This window comes from Petaurus breviceps, unplaced genomic scaffold (assembly GCF_028583685.1).
Source record: "Petaurus breviceps papuanus isolate PSGF00001 unplaced genomic scaffold, PetGlider_PUasm1.0 186, whole genome shotgun sequence".
NCBI classification, from domain to species: Eukaryota; Metazoa; Chordata; class Mammalia; order Diprotodontia; family Petauridae; genus Petaurus; species Petaurus breviceps.
Genome location: NW_027185798.1, coordinates 17996932 through 18015331, shown reverse-complemented (window position 1 = coordinate 18015331; position 18400 = coordinate 17996932). Strand labels below are relative to the sequence as shown.

At 44.8% G+C, this 18400-nt stretch overlaps 1 protein-coding gene across 5 annotated transcripts in view; it reads right to left on the bottom strand.

Annotated features, from left to right (window-relative positions):
* Nucleotides 1-18400, bottom strand: part of SMG6 (SMG6 nonsense mediated mRNA decay factor) — a 175102-nt gene that overhangs the window by 65826 nt on the left and 90876 nt on the right. For all 5 annotated transcript variants that reach the window (XM_069089640.1, XM_069089641.1, XM_069089645.1 and 2 more), the window contains one exon: nucleotides 10869-11070. In XM_069089640.1, the coding sequence (XP_068945741.1) occupies nucleotides 10869-11070 (202 nt within the window). The remainder of the gene's footprint in view (nucleotides 1-10868; nucleotides 11071-18400) is intronic.

Below are 18400 nucleotides of genomic sequence, written 5' to 3'. Positions count from 1 at the left end.
TCCTTTGAAGCTTTGGTGCAGGAGTTCTGACTTCACTGTCTTCCTCCTGTTCCATGCTTTGATCCTTTTTGTTTCCCAAATAGGAGTCTAATGTTGGAATCTTCTGTTTGCTTTGTTTCCTTTGCCTTGTCATGTTGCCACTCAATTACTTGACTTTTGGGCTTTTTGCCACAGTAGGACTCTGCTACCAGGCAGGGGAACTTCGTAGCAAATGCTGGGGTTTTCTCAGCTGCCGGAGGTATTAGTTGGATGCCCTTTTTGAAGCCTCCACATGCTCTGGCAAGCTGGACACACACCCCAGGACCTCTACCTTAGACTGCAATCCAGATCCAAGCAGGTTAAAGCAAGAGCAATTACCCCTCAGACTGGCTGCTTGGTCCCCCTACACTCTGCAGGCCAGGGGCTGAAGCTGCCATGTGGCTGCAGCTGCACAGCTGTGGCTCCTCAGCAAGCTGACTCACTCCCACTTACTGGGTCCCAAAGTCCAGGCTGCACCGACCTCTCACTTTGTCCTCTGCATCTATATGTTGAGAATTATGGAGACGGCCACAGCTGCTGGTGATCTGGAGTCCCTCCAGCCGGGGACTGGTCAGGCCTGGCCTGGGGCTAAAACCTCTGGCTCACGCGGGCCTGGGCTCAGTTCCCAGAGTGCTGTGCTGGCCGATTCCTGCCGGCCTGCCGGGCTGTCCTCAGCGGGAGGTTAGCTTCTCTGTGTCATTTTGTGGGTTCTGCAGCTCCAAAGTTTGTTCGGAGTCCCATTTTACATGAATTGGGGAAGGTGGAAGCCGGAGCTGCATGGAGGTCCTGCTTCTACTCCACCATCTTGACTCCGTCCCCTTTCCCTTCTTTCATATCACATGTTCTCATCTTCCCTCACAAGCTCTCCTCTTCCACGACCCCAGTAAAGAAATATAATTCTTATAAAAATTAAGATTACCCAAACAAAACAAATGTAGATATTTGCCACGTTAAAAAAATATGGATCTAACTCTTTCCCAAGTCTATCACTTCTCTGTCTGAGGTAGAAAGCACATTTCTTCATCAGTCCACTGAAGTCTAATTTTAACTAATTTTGTTGTTTTTTCAAGTTTTTCAATTTTATGTAATCAAAATTATCTATTTTATCTTCTGAAATCCTACCTATCCTTTTTTTGGTCATGGACTCTTCCATTACCCATATCCTATATACCCGTGATAAACATTCCTCTCTTGGTATCTAATTCATGCATTCATTTGGAACTTATCTGGTATACAGTAGGTGATGTTGTTCTAACCCTAATTTCTTCCAGAATGTTTTCCAATTTTCCCAGAAGTTTTTGTCAAAAAGTGAGGCCCTGCCCCAGTTGGTGGGGTCTTCAGGTTTACTGAATATTATACTTTTATGTTTATTTGCTTCTGTATAGTATTGATTTAGTTTGTTTCACTAATCAACTTCTCTATGTTTAACCACTGTTAAATAGTTTTGATAATCACTGCTTTGTAGTTTAGTCTGAGATTTGGAATTAGTAGGCCAACTTCCATTCCACTTTTATTCATAATTTTCCTTGAGATGTTTGACCTCTGGCTCTTCTAGATTATTTCTGTTATATATATTTTTTATAATTCTACAAAATAATCTTTTGGTAGTTTGGCAGTTATTTAGTGATAACTCACTAAATAAGTGAGTTATCTTAGATAGTATTATCATTTTTATTATAGTGGCATGACCCAACCATGAGCAATTAACATCTAATTATTCAGGTTTTTCTTTATTTCTGAACTGAGTTGTACAGATATAACAACATAGTTCCTGTATGTGCCTTAGTATGTAGACTCTAAAATTCTCATTTCTTCTCCAAGGGTCCCAAGCTCCTAGTGAGAAACCAAGATTTCCATAAAAATGAAGACAATATCGAAGATTACAGAAGAGTTGGGAAACCTTGCTCAGTAGGCAGCAACAATTAAATATAAGTATGATTGATTTATAAAGTCCCTGATAAGCAGGAGGTAGAGACTTTGAGCAGGTAAATTAAAAGAAAGAGTCAGGTAGACTAGATATCACCTGATTTCATGCATTTAGTTTGAAAAAATCTCAATCAGCTAAGATCAGTGATAGCAACATCTCTCATAGACTCTCAGGTATAGGAGAAAGAACATGGGCTTTGAAGTCACAGGATCAAAGATCAAATCCCAACTCTGATGCTTACCTCCTATGTAACCTTTAGCAAATCACTTAACTTCCCTGGGCCTCACTTTGCTCATCTAAAAATGAGAGGATTGTACTAGATAGCCTCTATGGTCACTGCTTTGCTCTAAATCTACTATCCTACGATCAATTCAGCTCAAAAGACCTGTCCTAAGCAAAGAGATAATAGAAATTCTAAAAAAAAAAAAATTAACTCAATATCTGGAAGGAGTAAACAGAAGAGCTTTCATTATTTTTTTAAAAAGTATATACACTAAAAATGTTTATTAAACAAGACATTGTAACTTTTGAGGAATGGGAGTGGTAAAGGATATCAAGGTGAAGGAACAAGGGAACTGTGGCAATTTAAAACACCACAGGCCAGGAGAAGGCTTTCCAAAGGATGTGGATTTTCTCGTAATCTTTTAAAATAGGTCACAGTTATATTATCCCTTGCCTCTGTAAGGTGGATAGCTGCCCAATGCCTATATGTATTTAACCATAACTGTGTCATGAGTTCAAAGATTCATCAGGTGAAACAAAAAGGTTAAAGGAGATAACTCAATTCTGCACATTGAGCTCAGAGTAGGCTTGCTTGTACCCCCATGGGCTATAACAAACAACGCAGGAAAAAAATGACCAAATGTGAGGGAGCAATGGGCCTGAAGAATCATGGAAAGAAGTTCATTGGTAGCCAAGCAGTACAGTAGGAAAAATGCTCACACTGGCTAATAAACAAAGCAGAAACACTATTTCTTCCTGCTTTAGAAAAAATTTTCCATTCTAGTATCATCAGTTAGAAACAGTCTCATATCCACTGATATCAAGAAAAACCTGAGAAGCTAGTACCCTTGGCAATCTCTGACTTCCTCTTTTCCCTATCATAACAAATAGCCATGTCCTATGCCAAGGTTTCCTTTCCAATGTTTCTCAGTCTTGTCGATAGTAGAGAGGATGGGTTATGACAAGGCCCAGAAGCAGAAGAGAGGGCAGGCACACACCTTATTCATGCAGGGGCTGAAGCAAAATGTATCCCACACTGACTATATTCATCCTTCTACCACATTATTTATAGGAGACAGAAAAGTGCATAGGGCTGGTACATCATGGATATACCAGTCTATATGTGATAGTGAGCAAAACACAGAGTAAGAATAGGAATGGTTTGGGTAGCCAACTGAGCCTGGGGGCTTGAGGCTGCAGTGGCACTTGTGCTGTTAGGGCCTGGGTCTTTATCCCCTAGTTTCTTGATTGCCTTAAGTAGGGATATTTACAGGTGTCTATGCTGGTCTGTAGTCAAACGCCATGTTACTCCAGTACTCAAACACACTGAACTCCAGAAATTGGAGAATAAGAGTAAGGATAAAACAGTGTTCCAAAATCATCCAAGAACTATGTGGATTGTACATTGCCAGAAACCATTGGAACAAGTAACAAAGTCTTTTCTTCTCCACTTCTCTAAAACTATACCACAGTCCCTTACCCCCTTATTCTACAATCAGGGCAATAACCTCCTGTCTTTTGCTCATCCTGCATTTCACTGTCAAATTCACTTTTCTTAAATACTGCTTTCATTCAAGAACTACAAATCAGAGAATGCTCAAGGTGCACAGGCTTTTAGAGAACATCTCCTTCAATCCCCTCTCCTCACAGTTGAGAAATCAGGGTCCCTAAAAGGGAAGTGACTGATTTAAGATTACACAGGGAGTCACAGCGTGACAGAGTTACAGCTTGAACCCGGCCCAGTCTCCTGACTAGTATTCTCTTCACTAAAGACATTGCTTCCTCTGTCACTTTCCTGCTGAAAACACTTAATGACAGCCTACTGCCCAAGAATAAAAGTTCCTCAACAGTGGCCTTTAAAGGTCTTCAGAGTATGGCCCAAAATGACCTTTCCACCATTATCTTTTACTGATTCTAACATTCACCATTTGCTGTCCCCAGGCTGGTCTACTCATCTCACAAACACGTCTTGTGCCTCTGTTTATGTCTCAACCTGAACAGAGGATGCCCTTTCTCTTTGCCTGTCCAAAACTTGCCCATCCAATGAGGCCCAGACCACACCTATGATGTCTTTGTCTACTCTTAACTCAGAGAGATCTCTGCTTATTCTGAACATCTCCTATTTGTGGACATAATCAAATACTGTTTCATGCTATTTAGCTTTCCATGGGTTTCCTACTTGTCTCCCTAGCATGTTCTTTGAGGGCAGGAATCACGTCTCCTAAATCTTTGTTACCCTCATAGCGCTCTGAATACAGTAAATGCTCCTTGTCTAGTATTTATTCTATGAATGAATATAACAAGGTTGGAAGCAAAGCAGTCATTCAAGTGCCTAATCCTGGGCATCTGTGGAGAAAAAGTAGATAGTGCTGACCAGAGTATTTCCCATTTTTCAACACTGCACACTAAAACCTAAAAATCTGGACCCTTTTCCTTCTCTGTGTCTCTTCTTAAATTACAAATTCAAAGAGCAAAAGTTGCTGAAGACTAAATGCACATGCCAATCTTCTCAGTAAAATGCTCACACCAACATTTATAGTGAGGAAGTCAAGGTGACTGTGGAGACTATCAGCAGTGTATTGGTTGGTTCGTCTCATCCCAGGTTGCTCCGCTCCAGTTCCTTAAGCTTAGGAAGGGCCAGCAAGCTGGCACCCAGAGGACCTAAAGGTTGGGGTCTATGAACCACCAAAAAAACCTCCCAACCCACTCAGGTAGGAAAAGATCAAAGGAATCGTTTCAATGATATGAAACAGGAAAGCTTTTGCATCAAGTATCCGTGAGAAGGATCCGGCAACCGAGATACGTAGGGCATTAACAAATACATAGGACCAAGATCTCTTCCCCAGGGGATGATAGTCAAAGGATATGAACAAAGAGCTGTAAGGGCAGAAGAGGAACTCTGGGCAACTAGACGAAATACGGCTTCAAATCTCCATAATAAGACAAATGTATTCAAACCAACTCTTGAGTTCACCTCACATAAAGCAAAATGGAAAAGAGATAAAAGATGGGAACATTTAATGTCTTGGGATTTCAAAAAGACAGGCACAACAATATACTATGTAGGGGCAGCTAGGTGGCACAGTGAATAGAGTCCTGGCTCTGGAGTCAGGAAGGACCCAAGTTCAAATCCGAACTCAGACACTTAACACTTACTAGCAGTGTGACCCTGGGCAAGTCACTTAACCCCAACTGCCCTGCCTTCCCCCCTTCAAAAAGATAAAAAAAAAAAAAACCCAACCAAAAACCCCCCCCCCCATAAAAAAAAACCCCAATATACTATGTGGAAAAACTGTGAATTGGTCTAACAATTCTAACAAGTAACTTGGAACAAAGCTTACAAAGTAACCAAAATGTCCATACCCTTTATATCAGAAATCCTACTGCCAAATCCATACTTCAAGGAGGTCTAAGATGGAAAGGCCTATACACAACCAAATATCCACAGTAATATGTTTTGTGGTAAAAAGGACCTGGAGGAGGTAGAGGCAGGATAGCAGAGCAGCAGGAAGCAGTACAGCCTAGTCCTCCCCTTCAAATGCCTCCAAACAGACCTGGAAAATGCACCCAGTCAAATCCTAACAGGTGAATCCAAGGCAAAACCCCAGTGAGGTGTTTTTCCAGCCACAGGTTAGCAATAGGAGAGAAGTCTGTGGACCACAGAGATAAGGGCTGGCTAGGAGCATGTGGGAGAGCACCAGGGAGTAGGAAAGATTGTGCACTGGGACAGGAGATGGTCCCAGAACCACAAGGGGAACATCTGCCAAGTGGCACCTGTGTAGTTCATGATTCAGTTCCAGGTCCCAGATTCAGGACACACTTAGGAGGAGACTTGGGGTAAGGAGCAGGGGAAGACCCCAAGCAATATACCAAGAGAGGAATAACTTCAGAAAAGGCAACAGTGGTGTGGTTTGGAACAGAGTGCACCAGGGTCAAAGTTCAAGCTTCTGGCCCCATCTGAAGCCTTCAGAGGAGTAACCAGGGTGGGATTCCTAGGCCAAAAGGAAGCCTGTGGTTCTATCACTCTGAATCAGCACAGCTTTCTAGTTAGTTGTGAGTGATGAGTTCAGCAGTATCTAAAACTGATCAAATCCAAACCCAAGTTAGGAACCTGCAGAATTCAGACCAGGGGAGCAGCAATTAGACTCTGCCCTTGACCAGACCATTTTGGAAGCACTGAAAACTTGCACGTTACCAGTCTGAGTTGCCTAGAATAAGATAGCACTTGACATCCTAAGAAAGCAGCAATAAGACCAGTCCAGGTTTCCCTCCAGAAGTGCAGGGAGCCCAGCCCTAAGATCAAGTCCAGGGTCAGGAAGAAGGCTGGAAGGATGAGGAAGCAAAAAAAAAAAAAAAAAGAATTCCACCATAAAAAGTTATTATGGTGAGGAGACAAAGTCTACAAAACATCTATTGGAAAAGTCTCAAAGAAAAATACAACCTCAGCACAAACTCAACTAGAATTCCTGAAAGAGCTAAAACAAGAGGTTAAAAAAGAAGTTTTAAATGTCTTTATAAATTAAATGAGAGTTCTAGAGGAAAAAAATAAGAGTTATAGAAGAAGGAATTGGAAACAATTAACAGCTTGGTGCAAGATGTACAAAACCTTCTCCAAGCAACAAACTCTTTGAAGATTAGAATGGACCAAAGTCACTGACTTCACGAGACAATAAGAAATATTAAAACAAAGTCAAAAGACTGAAAAAATAGAAGAAATGTATGGTATCTTGTAGCAAAAATGAAGGAGGAAAAAATTTAAGAATCATCAGACTACCTGAACACTATGATAAAAAAAGAGCTTAATCTATTTCAAGAAATGTTAAACAAGAGGACAAAACAGAAATAGGATCCCCCAGTCACTTCCTGAAAGAAATTCTAAAATGAAAATTCCCAGGAAAATTACAGTCCGAATTCTGAGCTTTCAGGTCAAAGGAAAAATTCTGCAAGCAGCCAGAAAGAAAGAATTCAAGCACTGAGTAACCAGAGTTAGGATCGCACATGATTTAGCAGCTACCATGATGAAGTCTGGAATATGATATTCTAGAAGGCAAAGGATATGAGCTAACAGTCAAGAATAACTTACCCAGAAAAACTGAGGTTAATCCTACAGGGGAAAAAATGGAATGAAATAGAATGGATAAAAGAGAGAACTTCCAAGCATTCCTGATGAAAAGACCAGAGCTGCATAGAAACTTTGAAGTTCAAACATAGAAGTCAAGAGAAGCATAAAAAGGTAAATATGATCAAACAATCACAAAGGATAAAACAAGGATAAACTGTTAACATTCTTATACAGGGAGATGATACATGTATCCTCTCATGATTCTATCATCATCAGGGTCATAGATGTAGTAGTTATGTTGTGACGATCCTAAGAAAATAGAAAGAGAAGGGAAAAGGAATATATCAGGAGGGCAGGGAAAGGAAGCTTAAGGAAAACTGTCTCCTGTTCAGAGGATGAAAGAATTCTCTCTCTTACACACACGCACACACGCACAGATATCTGGGTACAGAAATACATTTTACTCATTAGGGAAATAGAAGGGAAAGGGGAGATGAGAGAAGGGCAATTAGAAGGAGGGTAGGGATTAGTCCTATGCAAAACAAACTTTAACTCAGAGTGCATAAAAATATTTATAACTTTTTTTGAGGTGGGAAAGAAGGGGAATCAGAAGGGGTGGCCATCAACTGGAAAATCCGCCTATTACTATGATGGAATTCTATTGTGCTGTTAGAAATGATGATGGGGATGGTTTCAGAAAGAACTTGGAAGACTTCTGTGAATTGATGCAAAGTGAAGAAAAATTTATACAATGATGAGAATATGGTTAACAAAACAAAAAAAAAACAACTGCGAAAGAACATTATACTCTTATCAGCATAATGACCAACCACAATTCCAGGGGACCCATGACAAAACACGTTACCTACCTCCTAAAAGGGAGGTAAATGATTAAGATTGCAGTGAGACAGATTTTTTTTTTTGGACATGGAAAACACGAAAATTTGTTTTCATTGATTATATATGTTTGTAACAGTTTTGTATTTCTTTCATTCTCAATTAGGGCAAGAGGTGAAAAGGTAGATTTCTGAGGATTGAAAAAATATAATTAAAAAAAAGAAAACAAAGGAAACTCTTGGTTAACAATGGCAACAACAGCAACTAAAGAACTAGAAGCAAAGTTTCTGCTCACTGATTGAGGAAAGACTAAACAAACTTGTGGTACATGAATGTTATGGAATATTACCACGCCATTGAAAAACGATGAATATGAACAAGTCAGAAAAGCACTGGAATACTTCTATGAACTGATACAAGGCAAAGCAAGCAGAATCAGGAAATCTATCTATCAACACATGTATATAGGGGTGTGTATACACACACACACACACACGACAATAATGTATATGGAAAGAATAAAACAAAACTGAACAGTTTAATTTTAATGACCAAGCTTGGCCCTAGAGAAGAGCAGAGAAAAGATACTTCCCTACCCTCTTTTCAGAGGTGGGGGATTATGGGAAGTTTGTACATATTATCAGACATGATCAAAGGACCTGGCTTCAAATGCTTCCTACCTATGCGACCCTGAGCAAGTCATTCAACCTCTCTGGGTCTCAGTTTCCTCGTCTATAAAATAAGGGGTTCTCTTCCATCTCTAAAGCTGTGATCCTATGATTAAGGTGCTGGTTGGTTTTGTTGAAATCCTTCCCTCCCCCGCCCACAGATTTCCTTTAGGGTCTCCATCTTTAGGTTCCCTTATGTGTATGTGTGTGTATGCAAACACTTAATTTTTAAAAAATATGTATGTATGTATGTGCTGGTACAAAGCTGTTCTCCCACCCTCGCCCCTAATCCTCAATTGTGTGTCTCAGGTGTTTTTCTGTTCTGCCATTTTGACCTTCAAAGGGGAGTTATATGTACTTTCTTGGTCTTTTGCTATATCTTCCATCTGTGTAGGCTTTGAATTCCAGAGGTATTCAAGGCTATGGGTATGGACCTCAGCTATGATCCTCGATTGGCACTGAAGCTGCCGGGAAGGCTGTTAAAGAGAAATACATTCGGTTGGTGTGAAAGGGAAGGCTGTGGTTGGTCAGAGTTTCTCTAACTCCCAGCTCAGAAACACAATTACCACAATGACCAGTGCCTCAAAAGCATCTTCTTCCATAATTAAGATCACTTCCTGATGAAGAAAGAACAGTGCAGGTTTTCACTGACCCAGGTGATGATTATGCTATTTTTATTCTGATTCAACTTCTCTAAACTTTGTACATTCATAGTTATTAGTCAAATACCCTCACTCTTCTCACACTAAAGGCTTTCTCATTATTCCCTGATACAGCAAGGAGAGAAGCTGGTTCAAGAAAGCAGAGGGCAGGTTATATTACCTTTAAGAGGAGCCCCAACTTAAGTTTCTTCTCTTGTAAGGCACAAGGTAAATTTTCCCAATTCTACCTTCCACCAGTGGACTGCATTTTGCTTGTCTCATCTTTAACTGGATGGAGGCCAATACATTCACATCTGGGGCATTTAAACTTGACACTCAACATGATTCTGGATGGCCAAATGACTATCCATTAACTTTCCATGTCCCATTTTCCATTACACCAATATGCTTCAACTCAAAGTTTCTTTAATTTGGGGTTCTCATCATCGAACACTGAATTAAAGGCTCCCCTGTATGGAGTTTTGGAATCTGGAATTTTGGTTTTTGTCTCCTATTATTTTTTTTATTCCCTTGCCTTCACTGTACATTTTCTTAATGCACCCTGCCTGTAGCTTCAACACATCCAGAGTTCTGCCCCACCACATCAGGAATTTCTGAAGTACAGAAAGTATTCTCCTAAGAAGTCACTTACAGGCTCCTGCTAAAAGGTCTCTTCCCCTGGGGTACACACTGCTGACAAATCTGCAAAACTTGCAACTCACATAGGAAACCCAGCCCCCACAGAGGAGAATTCTTTACTCCCAGGGGGCAAGAAATCAGGATGCCTCTTCTCCAGACTATTAACTTATGTGGGGAACAGGAAGTGAGAAGCACTGCCCCACTCTCCACCTGGCCGAGGACTCCCCTGATGAACCAAGGCCACAAGTCCCACAGTCCCCACCGTGTCAACAGGGAATGGGGTTTGTTTTTCTATAAACAGACAGACAAGAAAAAAATTCAGGTTAAAATGTAATTCTTAAAGGAAGGAAAATAGAAACCAGGCAGTGGGGAATGCTTCATATTCCTAAAAGCCTTTTGTAAGTTAACACATGGTGTCTGCTTCTCTCTAGTCACCTATTTATCACTCTCCTCTTTAGAGAAGGGAAGAAAGCCCTGGCTCCTTTCCTAGGGCCGAGTTTTGTGGCTAGGAGGAGGGAGGAGGTGGAGGGAGGAGGGTGCTTTAAGCATGATGCAAACCATTTGGAGCTGAGTGAGAGCATTGCCAACACAAGCTGCACTATTTAAACAAGTGAGGAAATGATCGTATATACAACATGCCAGCGAGCACACACACACACCAAAGGAAGTCGAGAGGGTTTTTTTTCATGACACAGAGCTGGATGTCAGCGGCTAAAAGGTCGATATTTTCCCTTAACACCCTTCTCAATGACTTAATCATGTTCCGTTTGCACAGAAAACTTCCCAAGAATAAAAAAAGTCTGGAGAATTAAGGGGAGGGGTGGGAGTGGGGGGATGTTTGGCCTCATGCTGACCTTGTCCGAGGTTTTCTCCACGTAGCAGGGGTCTTGGGGGGCAGCCAGCAGGGGGACGAAGCCTGAGAGCAGCCGATCCTCTTCCAGGATAAGAAGGGTGAGGTCATCGTCCGGGTCCTTGTACAATGGTACCTCCGACTGATTCACTGCTGTCAGTATGTTACAGAAATCAGCCAGTGTCGCCCACACATCCACGGCGACCCTGTGAGAAAGAGGGGAGAAGGAATGAGTGGCTCTGAGGTGGGATGAACTGGAGCATTCTTCGCACCCACATCTAGGGAGGGGACTTCTGCAAACCTCCGCTAGCACGGGCATCCGCCAGGAAACCTTGCAAGGCAAGCCAGGATCCCAAGCTGAGCCCATGGCTGCAATCTGGGGGTGTTTCCATGTACTCAAACCTAAAATTGGTTAGGGGCCTTTTAAATCCCCACCAGAGAGGAAAAGGAATTTAGAAGATCAGCTGTCTCATGTAGGCCCTGTCGCCTCTGCAGACAGTGCGCCTGGGACACTCACTCAGACACTTGAGACACACAGTGCCTGAGGCAGCTCCCACAATTCCCCAGCTCTGGCCCAGCCAAGTGCATGCCACATGGACACGTCACCATGGTGCCTGCCTTACTCCCCCCCCCCCCACAACAGACATGGAAGATTCAGACACAGAATGTAAAGAGTCACATGAGTCCTTTACCGCCTGTATTTCTGCAATCTCTTCTCTCTTTCCAAACTATAGAAATGCCCAGCAAGATCACCCCTAGAAAAGATGTCTAGGCCTCATCTCTTTTCCAAAGCAAGGTCTTTTACATATTTTCAGCAAAAACAAAAACAAAAACAAACCCTTACATCAATGTCAGACTGTCTAGCCCACTCCCTGGAAGTGGCTAGCGGCAACACAGCGCACAAAGCAGTGAGCCTGGAGTCAGAAAGACCCAAGTTCAAATATGGCCTTAGACACTTCCTAGCAATGTGACCCGGGCCAAGTCACTGAAGCTCTGTTTGCCTCAGTTTCTTCAACTGTAAAATGAGGATAACAGCATCCACTTCTCATATTTCTTGTGAGGATCAAATAAGATAATTAATATTTGTAAAAAGCACTTAGCACAGTGTGCCTGGCTGTGTGCCAGTAGGTGCTTCTCAAATGTTTGTGTCCTTCCTTCTTTCCCTCCCTTTCTTAACTAATGTTAGGTCTGTCACTCTCATTTTGGCAAATTGCAAAACCTCTCTGATCCTTAGTTTCTTGGGGAATAATCATAAAAAATGGCCAGCCTACCTAATTATATAACTAAATAGGGTCTTTAAAGGTTAAATGAGCTAACGTATCCAGCATTTAGAAAGCTATAAGATCTTACAATCAGACACCGGCTGGGCCTAAAAAAAGAATCCTATGAATTGTCTGGCCATTCCACGTTTAAGCCCCGGAGCAACAGTGGTAAGTGGAGGGGTTCACTTTCATCCAGCGAATCCTTTTGTGATCCGGGCCATTACTATGTCCTGTGCTTCCTGGGCCATCTCCAGTTGTCCTGATCTTTATCTGGCCACTGGACCCAGATGGCTCTGGAGGAGACAGTGAGGCTGGTGACTCTGCACAGCCCTGCCTCACTTACATCCAAGTCACTTGCAAGTTACGGCCTCACCTCCCTGATGTCGTGGTCCTCTTTGAGAAGGAAGGACAAGCAACAGCAATGGCCTAGGCTAGAGTTCACAGCCTTGCTTGCCCCAGGCATGACTCTAAAAAAACCAACCTAAGGCTGGCAGCAGACTCAGGTAAGGCGAGAGTCAGATCTCCTTGGGATAACCAGGACTGCTGAGAGAGGCCACTGAAGAGCAGACCCACTGTCCTTGGAATGCTACTCCAATAAAGGAAAATGTCATCATCAAAGATTTCACAGCTCACCCAAGAGGTGAATGGCAAAGAGCAGAGGAGAATGACCGGCACAAGCTGCAACCTGGAACTTCCCTGGGGAAATTGGATTCAGACCCCTCCCCACCCCTCGGATGCTTGGTGTGGGGGCCTCCACTCTGAGCAACATCACAATTGTGGACCCTCAGACCAGGGTAAGACAAAGGGCATGCAAAGGACAAGCTGCAAGCCTCCACTATGTCAGGCGGGATCCGAGAAGGGGGAGGGGGTCAAGGAGGGTGGGTGGAATATCCCGAGTGGCTCCAGGTGGACAAGACCAATGCTAGTTTATTTACTAGAATAACTATACTAGGAGAATGCAGTGAAATGAAACATCTTGTTTTCAAGAGCGTCCTGGGAGCCAGGCCGGACACAGCCCCATTAATCACACAATGGCCCCCGATCCACACACACGTCCTACAGAGGTAACCGGCCTCTATACCGTGCATGGGCAAATACACACCCGGGAGAAGAGACACAGGGGAGAGGCAAACAGCTTGCTAAAGTTTCCCTCTGCAGACACCAACAACCAGACTCATTCACAAAGCTCCATCTTTTGGCTCAGCTGGGTTGGGCTGTCAGAAATGTTTAAATATGGAAAAAAATAAACAGTTGCAACACGTTTCTGTGCAGAGATCTGTCCGAGCTCCTTTGTGATGTAATGGGAAACACGGCGTTTGGGCTACCAGCTGTAGAATAAACAGAGCTTTGAGGGTTAAAAGGAACTGAACTTTCCACGACCCCTATCTGCAGAGAAGAAAATAATAAGAGGAATGATGCACTGGGCCACAGCTCTGATAGTTTATCCTCTGGTCCTGGCTGCAGAGACAAGCACCGGATGTGATAGGGCTGATCAGGGCTGCCTCTGAGGTTAGCACTGCCCATGGGAGCCACTCAGGGACGCAGAAGGCTCCTCCACCCCCTCCTCCTTCCTCCACACTACCCTGCCGAGCACTTAAGCCCACTGCCCAAGACCAGAAACACAACCCTGGTAAGCCCTGGTCAAAAGACTGTTCAGGCACAGAGCAGCAATTTGGAAAATAAACAAACAGGAAAGACGAGGGAAGTAAGAAGGTGAAAAGTCTTCTAGTTGAACTCCAGGCCTTGGGGTTGCAGCTGGGTGTGTACAGGATAGGGCTGCATTAGTCAGGCATACTGGGAGATGGATGTAGGGCATGAAGCATCCCCAGCCAGAAGGAGGCAACAGAGAATCACCACCAGGAGCTGGCCTGGTGGGAGGCCTACATTCCCCTCTCATGCTCTAAGCCCCACCATCTTAGACCCAAGATGCAGAAATCTGTGGTACCATCTGGTTCTCATTACTATGTTCCCCTGCCCGGGGCTCAGATAAACCAAAACGGACTCCTCCCAGGGATTACTGGCCCCTGCCTGGGACCCATGCCCATGCCTGACTTTCACCCATTACCACCCACCCAGTGCCAAAACCTTAAAGCTGACTCCTAGGATGGGGTGGAGAAGAGCTTCCCACCAATGTCACCATGAGATGGGAACAACTCAGAGTCCAGTACCAGCAGAAGATGGCAAGCCAAGGGATCTCACTCCAGTGCAAAAGGGCTGACAGACTAAAGGTCTCTCTAGACAGAGCCCCACGGAGGAGGCAGGTAATGGGTCACTCGTGCCTGATGTCTTTGGTTCTGATTGGTCACTTTCTTTTGGCGGCTCTCTTGCTCTCCCCCCCAAGCACAACGCCCGCAGAAGCCTTCATCACCTCTCACCAGCACAACTGCACCAGCCCAAGTGCTCCCTTGCTCCTGGCCTCTCCCTTCACTCATCCACCCTCCACAGAGCTCCCAACATGACACGCCGAGAGTGCGGGCTCACCATGTCCCTCCCCTCCTCAGAGGCCCCCTCTCTCCCCCAGGACAACCTAGTGCCAGCCTCCTGCTCTAGGCTCATCTCACGGTATTCGTCCTTTAGTCCAGACAAAGAGGGCCACTTGCTGCTTCTCCACCATGACTTAAGGCCATCTAGGCTCCATGTCTGGCATTCTTTCCCCTCTTTCTCACTAACTTTTAGATAGAAGCTCTGCCTTCCCTCAGGACTCTGCCCAAGCCCCACCTCCTCCTTGAGGCCCTTTCCTGAGCTCCTAGAAATTATTCTGCTTCTCCACACCCACCCCGCCATACTCCCCCAGCATCTAAGGTCCTATTGCCGTCTGCCTCCCCAGAGCAACATGCCAGCATCTGGTAGGGGCTGACTGAATACTTTCATATTCACTCAATGAATTCCCCAGCTCAGATCCCAACTCTATCCTCACTGGCACCACCCATGGGCGCCAATCTGCATGGATTAAAGAGCCCAACAGCACTTGGTTAGTGTTCAGGAAGTGGATCTGCAAGTGGGGACAGAAAGGTGAGATACTCTGGCTAAGAAGAAACCTGGGGCCCAGACACTGCCACCCCACCTCTCACTGGCCATGTTTCGGAAATGGGACCATCAGCTGTTTGTAAAACAGTTTCTTCTCTGTTAAAAGGGATAAGATTTAAGCTTATTCCTCTCAGCACAACATTTCCAAAGTGCTTCCTAAGTCTCCAGGGCTCAAAAATATACCTGAAAAGCTCTGGGTGACAACTTCTGGATCTTGGAAGCCACTCATTCTCCCAGAAGTCCTCCTGATTTTCTCAACTATTACAGTTCTAATGGACCCCTTTAGGGTACTGTGGGCTGCAAGAAGTCCCTCTATCTTTGCTCTGGTCCCAAGGGAAATCCCTAGGGAGAGTCTAGGAGCTTCTCAGTCACTCTGTGGTCTGCAGCTGCAGGCTGGTAGCTAATACACAACAGGAGTCACCCCACACCAAATTCCTCGGGTAGCCGGGGCGAGCCATGGACAGCTGCTCTGGCAGGCACGGAATTTCCACCCAACTGTTCGTCCTCTTCTGTGTTTTCAACCAACCATCTTAAGGCTAAAAGACTGACACAAAAGGACCCAAAGCCCCAAAGAGATGAAGTCAGAGACAATGGGAGAGGCACCTCGGGACCATTTTCCTAAAGGGGATAAAAGTAGATTTATCTTACTATAGGCTGGTATGCTTGACTTCACTTCCTGGCCAAATTCTAGAACATATTATTCCCCTGACAGTCTGTGAACATCAGTACAGTGCCTTGCATAGAGTATGAACTCCCTTAACAACTGGAGAATTGAGCTGGGTGCTTAGGAAAGGAAGTAGACATGTCTAAGAGCAAGATGGTTTTGTGAAGTTCTATCCCTGGTAGGATCATCATATTTTTATATTTTATTTTTTTCCTTTTTTTTTTTGGAGGGTAGGGCAATTGGGGTTAAGTGACTTGCCCAAGGTCACACAGCTAGTTTTTTTGTGTCAAGTGTCTGAGGCTGGATCTGAACCCAGATCCTCCTGACTCCAGGGCCAGTACTCTACTTACTGTGCCACCTAGTCGCCCAGGATCACCTTATTTTTAAAGAGTTACTGGACTGGTCAGATGAATTTGGAAGGTCTCTAGTGGAGTGCCGCAGGGTTCTGCCCTTGGCCTTTCTGGGTTTCACTTTTAGTTAGATGAAAAGACAGATGTCATGCTTGTGAAATCTGCAGGGACAACACAGATGACAGAACCAAGATCCAAAAAGACTAACCTGACTGACAGACTATAAGGATGGACTGGGTCTGAGAAGATAGAATTTAACAGACACAAATGTGAAAGCCTGCTCTTGGACTCCAAACATCAACTTCAGGATGTCACCAGCTTAAAGGGACACAGCCGGACAACATTCTGTGTCAAAAAGCCCTGGAGGCTTCAGGGGCCCACAAGCAAGCTCAACACGAATCACACAGCAGCCCAAAAAGTGACCATGGAAGCGGGCTGCCTGACCTAGAGGAGAAGTGCAGTGTCCAGGCGGAGGGGCTGCCGTCCGTCCCTGCTCTGGCCAGAGCTCACCCTGGGTGCTAGACCGTAGGAAGGGTAACCAACTGGAAGGCAGTCAGGGAGAGTAAAGGGTGGGAAGGGCAAAACTGTGCCATCAGAAGGAAATCATGACGTTTGGTAGAGGAGAAGATGACTTTGGGGGCAATGGGATGGCTGTATGCAGGTGGAGGTAGGAGCAGACTTCCATCCAACACCAGGAAGGACAACTGGGATGCTGGGCGTAAGCTGAAGGGACAGATTTCCAATCAGCCACTGGGGTTGGCACAAAGAGTAACAGACTCCTCCTCTGGCACCTTCTGGAGTCCCTGACACCCATAAGTGGGAGCAGAACTCCCAGGATGCTGTGGGGTTCCACAGCAGGAACCCCCCCTCCAGCCAGTCCCTTGTTTGGGGCATTGTGTTGTTAGGGATGAGCTCCTGTTCAAATAGAAAATGTAATGGATGGCCCTTGACATAGCTGTTAGCTCTGAGTCCATGATCCAAGAGTGGCCCAGCAGCCCACCCAGGGGGCATACCACAGAGCAAGACAGTGGGCTCCCCCCCTGGAGCCAGAGCACTGGGCTCCAACTCAGGAGGCAGAGGCCAAGCACACACGCAGAACCAGGGCTTGATCACCTCCCCACAGACACACATTCACTTACTCCACCAGGACAGGAAAAAAATAAGAGTTAATTTACTTTTTATTGCCTCAGAATTCCAGGGTTTAATGTAGCTGTCAGTCTGAGTGCAGAGCAGCTGCCGGCCGATACAATGCAGCCCAACCCAGCCCGGGTGATTGGGGAAACACATTTCACACAAATGGACCAACATAGCTCTGGGCTTGTTGTTTGGGGGATATTGACTCCGGGATCAGATTAACCCTTTGGGCTGAGGTTAGTTCTGCAAAGAGTAATCAGAAAAGCAGCTTTAGTCAAAGGCACTGAGAGACCTTGGACTCTGGGGGGGCTTTTCTATTTTGGGGGCTGTGCTTCTAACCTAAGTTATTCTGTACAAAATGCTTTGTAATAATAAAGTATGAGGCTTATTACTGTGATAATAACAATCACTTTCTTGAACAGAGTGAAAGTTCTGCCAGTTCTGTAGGCGAGAGGTCAGGCAGGACCTGACTCAAGGCCCCACCATGGACAGGGCACTGCATGGGGGAGGGGAATGCTCAAAGGAATCTCTGCCCTCTCAGGGTTCTGTCCATCTTTCTGGTAAGCCCAAGGTAGCGCTGAGCACTCACACACACCACCATTTTGACTGGTGATTAATATCAAGCACAATGACCCCATGTTACAAGCCTGCAGGGGCCTGTGGAGGTGGCCATTTCCTGTGTAATACCAGCTTGTTTAAACACTAACATTCAAACTCCACAGCTGCAGAACAAACCCGGAAAGAGCTGAGTGAGAAGAAGCCCTGCATTGTGTTTCAGAGCCATAGAAGATCAGAGAAGTAATACAGATGGGAAACGAGTTGGGTCTTTTGGTTCCTGGGGTGAGGAGAGCTGGAAATATGGCTGAGCCAGCACAGGACCCAGGCATAGAGAAGCCTGGAGAGAGAAAAAAAGAAAACCTCACAGGCTAAAAGCATGGAGTGGAGAGGCACAAGGTCCCAGGTACAGGAAAAACTGAAATCCTTGTACTCGAAACCCTCCAAAAGGGTACCTAAGAACCAGGCTGCAGAAGGAATGCCAGGAGGCTTGCAGGTACAGCAAGGACAGAATGAAGAGTGATCTAGAGGAAGAATTAGAAGG